This window comes from Oryzias melastigma, linkage group LG5 (assembly GCF_002922805.2).
Source record: "Oryzias melastigma strain HK-1 linkage group LG5, ASM292280v2, whole genome shotgun sequence".
Lineage (NCBI taxonomy): Eukaryota > Metazoa > Chordata > Actinopteri > Beloniformes > Adrianichthyidae > Oryzias > Oryzias melastigma.
In genome coordinates, this window is record NC_050516.1 from 13,900,014 (window position 1) to 13,903,451 (window position 3,438).

At 36.3% G+C, this 3,438-nt stretch overlaps 1 protein-coding gene across 4 annotated transcripts in view; it reads right to left on the reverse strand.

Moving 5' to 3' along the window:
- LOC112144882 (E3 ubiquitin-protein ligase RNF123) overlaps positions 1 to 3,438 on the reverse strand; it is an 87,796-nt gene that overhangs the window by 71,171 nt on the left and 13,187 nt on the right. For all 4 annotated transcript variants that reach the window (XM_024269730.2, XM_024269731.2, XM_024269733.2 and 1 more), the window contains exons 22-23: positions 893 to 993; positions 154 to 346 (exon numbers count right to left, since the gene is read on the reverse strand). In XM_024269730.2, the coding sequence (XP_024125498.1) occupies positions 154 to 346; positions 893 to 993 (294 nt within the window). The remainder of the gene's footprint in view (positions 1 to 153; positions 347 to 892; positions 994 to 3,438) is intronic.

Consider the following 3,438-nt stretch of genomic DNA (forward strand, 5'->3'; position numbering starts at 1 on the left):
AAATCTGACAGCCCTAATCTTTATATTTAAAAGATTAGTTTTCTTGCCTTCGTTTCTTCAAAAAGTTAAGTGTAAATTATTTCAGATTGAAAGTTTCAGTAGATGTTGTGTTACATTGTGTGGTTGCAGAAGTTGTTGGACTGCTTCACTCACTGTCCTCCTCCGTGCGCTGCTCCACCGGCAGGCTGCGCACTTTGACCTTCTCGGGTTGAGCCAGCGGCCGTCTGGGCATCATCAGGCTGACGGCTGCAGTGCTCAGAAACCGGTTGGCCCGGCCCGGGGTGGGAGAACTCAGCCAGCTGGGCCTGACCAGAGTGCTCCCCATGGCTGCTGCACCAAACGGCCTCTGTTGGAGAAAACCGATCATCAAGCTCAACTGAGGCATGATTCATTACATTTTATTAGTTAGTAAAGTTCTTTTACTGGATTAAAATAAAAATTCCAAGCATAAAATCTGTTAGAAAAATTGAGAATGTATCATTAGTAGAACTGAAAAACAGGCTAAATAAATAAATAACAAACTGGTGATTATAAAGAATCTTTTAAAAATAACGTAGCAAGATGTTCATGAAAATGGTTAGGTTAAAGCAGATATGGGATAGGAGATAAGACTCCAGCTGTTAGTGTTCACGTTGTGACCTAAAAACAACAGCAGAATCTGCTGAAACTTTGCAATGACTTCATCCAATGAATCACAAACTGGTTAAAATCCCAACTACAGCTTTTGAAAACAGCTGCTGCCTAACAACTCACCTCTGTTTGTCACATCAGGTGCAGTTCATTCCATTTTACACAAAGCTCAGGTGAGCTGATTCTTCAAATGTTGCATCAGTTGTCCAGTTTCCAATCAAATCATGAACCTACCACCACAGCTCGGCTGACATCTGCTTACCTGTGCTGCTCCGCTCTCCTCGTCCTCGTCCAGATCATCCATGGATGCAGCCTGGATCTCTGCAGGGTCGATGAGGATGTTGGCTTTACTGGCCAAATCATCTGGTTTAAAAAAAACAAGGAGTGTCACACATCTGTGCTGCTCCAAGAAATTTGACTTGTTCAGAAACGTTACATGTGATGATTATTGATCGGATGTTTTTGCTGCGTTTTGCTTCTCTTGTTTCTCTCTTTTGTTTTTTGTTTTTTCTCTGTAGCCATATTCAGTTAAGGTAAATGTTTTTGTCTTTTTGATCACCTCCTACCATCTACTTGAACCATCATGACTCATCTTGTTGTATTTCAGTCCAATAATAAAATTTTGAAATTTAGGAAAATATTTGATTTGCTTAATTCAAAAAAGACTTTTTACTTTTTTATTGATTCACACATAAGAAAGATTGACATCAGTTTATTAAACGTATTACTTTTATGGTAAGTTACCAAAAAAAGCAAATTTCTCCCTCAAACTGAAAAGAAAAGGCTTAATTAAAAAAATGATTAACAGGTTTTATGAGTCAATAAAGGGGTTTTAAAACAAATTGATGTTTTTAGATCCATCCCCAGTTTAAAAGCAACAGCATCTGTTGGTCAGAGAAATCTGCTCTTACTGTTTTTCATCAGAATTTCTGAGAAAATAGAGGAGTGTGGGTGATTGATCTGCATAACCATTAATCCCACTTTACCATCTAAAGATAACATATGCCCCGCCTTAACGTCTTTAAATAGTAGGTTTTTTTCTAGTATTTCTCACCTGCTAATTCCTTTACTCCAAGTCACAAACTAACAGAGTTCTAAGATTCTTTTAATAAGCAGAAGGCATTGCTGAACTGATCATGAATTCCAGTTAATCTATTTAAAAGTGTTCTCAGTGGCTTTTTATTATTATTAATGCCTTTTTTTTGCAAAAATAAAAAAAATCTGTTTTGTATAGTTTAATTTTCTGAATATATGGACTCGATCGTCCGAAAAATTCCACAAAAACATGGTGAAAACTAAATTTCCATCAGAGTGAGAGTCTAAGTTCAGATAGGAATCTGCTTCACTGATGTCAGCTGTATCTGGGCAGAATCCAAAAACACGACGGGCAAAAACGAAGGTGTAAAGTCTTCCCAGCTTCACTCTTGTGTTCAACAGATTTTAGTGTTCCTGACAGTTGGTAGAAGATTCTGGATCTGAAGCACTTGCTTCCTGGTTCTTTTCTGCATTTAAGTGAATTCAGAACGGATGCACTTCTGGCCTTAAAAAGTCTGCACTGCCCTCATGCAGAAAATTCACGGAAAGCTGGATCATAAATTATATGCTACACAAGCTTTGCATTATTTTGCAGAGAAACAGCCAAAATTTACAAGGAAACTCTGAACACAAACTAAAATCAATCATATTTTTCAGAGTATTTTGAAAGCTGGACGAAGCAACAGCTCCCTCTGCTGGATGTAATCAGTAGTACAGATGGTTATGCTAACCTTCAACATAGATGTTACAGAGGTTTAAAGGGATTTAGAGAAAATGATCAGATGCTTTTTTTTTTTTGTCTCAGGTTTTGTCCTTCTCTCAAATTTAAATCACTCTTTAATCCAGATTATTGCATTTGGAGGAAAGGTAATTTAGCTTCTCTTAAACTGACATCTTCTGAGCCAGTGTCCAACCACAAGCTGGAGAAGAGGTCACAAAAGGTGGAGCTACTTTGATTAGCATCCAAAAAAAGATGAGACAACCCATGAATTGAAAAATGTGGATTTAAAGATGTTTTTTTCTGAAAATCTTTTTATTATGAATAAATATCCAATCTAACGCTGAATTCCTCTGAGATCAGTCACTTTTTTTGCAGAGTGATTATTCTTAAACAGTCCATAGATGCTTAATGTCTGCTTTCCAAATTTAGCTTGATAACACGCAACGGCCTCATTTATAAAACTGCGTCGATTTATTCTAAAAGATGGTGTCAGCCAAATTTAAAAAATGTTCAAACAAAAGAGAATAATCAATGAATAAACATTTGGTGCAGAGATGTGTTGTAAAATTTGTTTATGTGAGTCATCTCCGATTTGCGAATGGAAAAACTATTAAATACAGTTTCTCTGTGACATGCAGGCTTGCACAAATGAGAAAAAAAAATTGTAAATTTATCAACTTTGCAATATCAGCCAGTGGAAGATGCACATCGCAATAGATTCAATTCAATTCAATTCAATTTTATTTATATAGCCCAATATCACAAATTCAATTTGCCTCATTGGGCTTCAAGATGGTGTAAACTAAGATAAATATGTTACTTAAAAATTGTGCATAGATGTTAAAACAATCTCATGACAGCTTAAATTATTTAACAAATCAATTGGAGTCCATCAAGCGTATGACCAGTCAGATGGAGCCCATTTTAGTTAGATGCCCGCCTCCTATGAAGACAGGGGTTATTTAGAGGATAATTTGAGTTATGTTGACTTTTATTTAAGTAAAACTGTTGCACTGAAATGGTGTATTAGTTGTATTTTTTTTTTTTTTGCT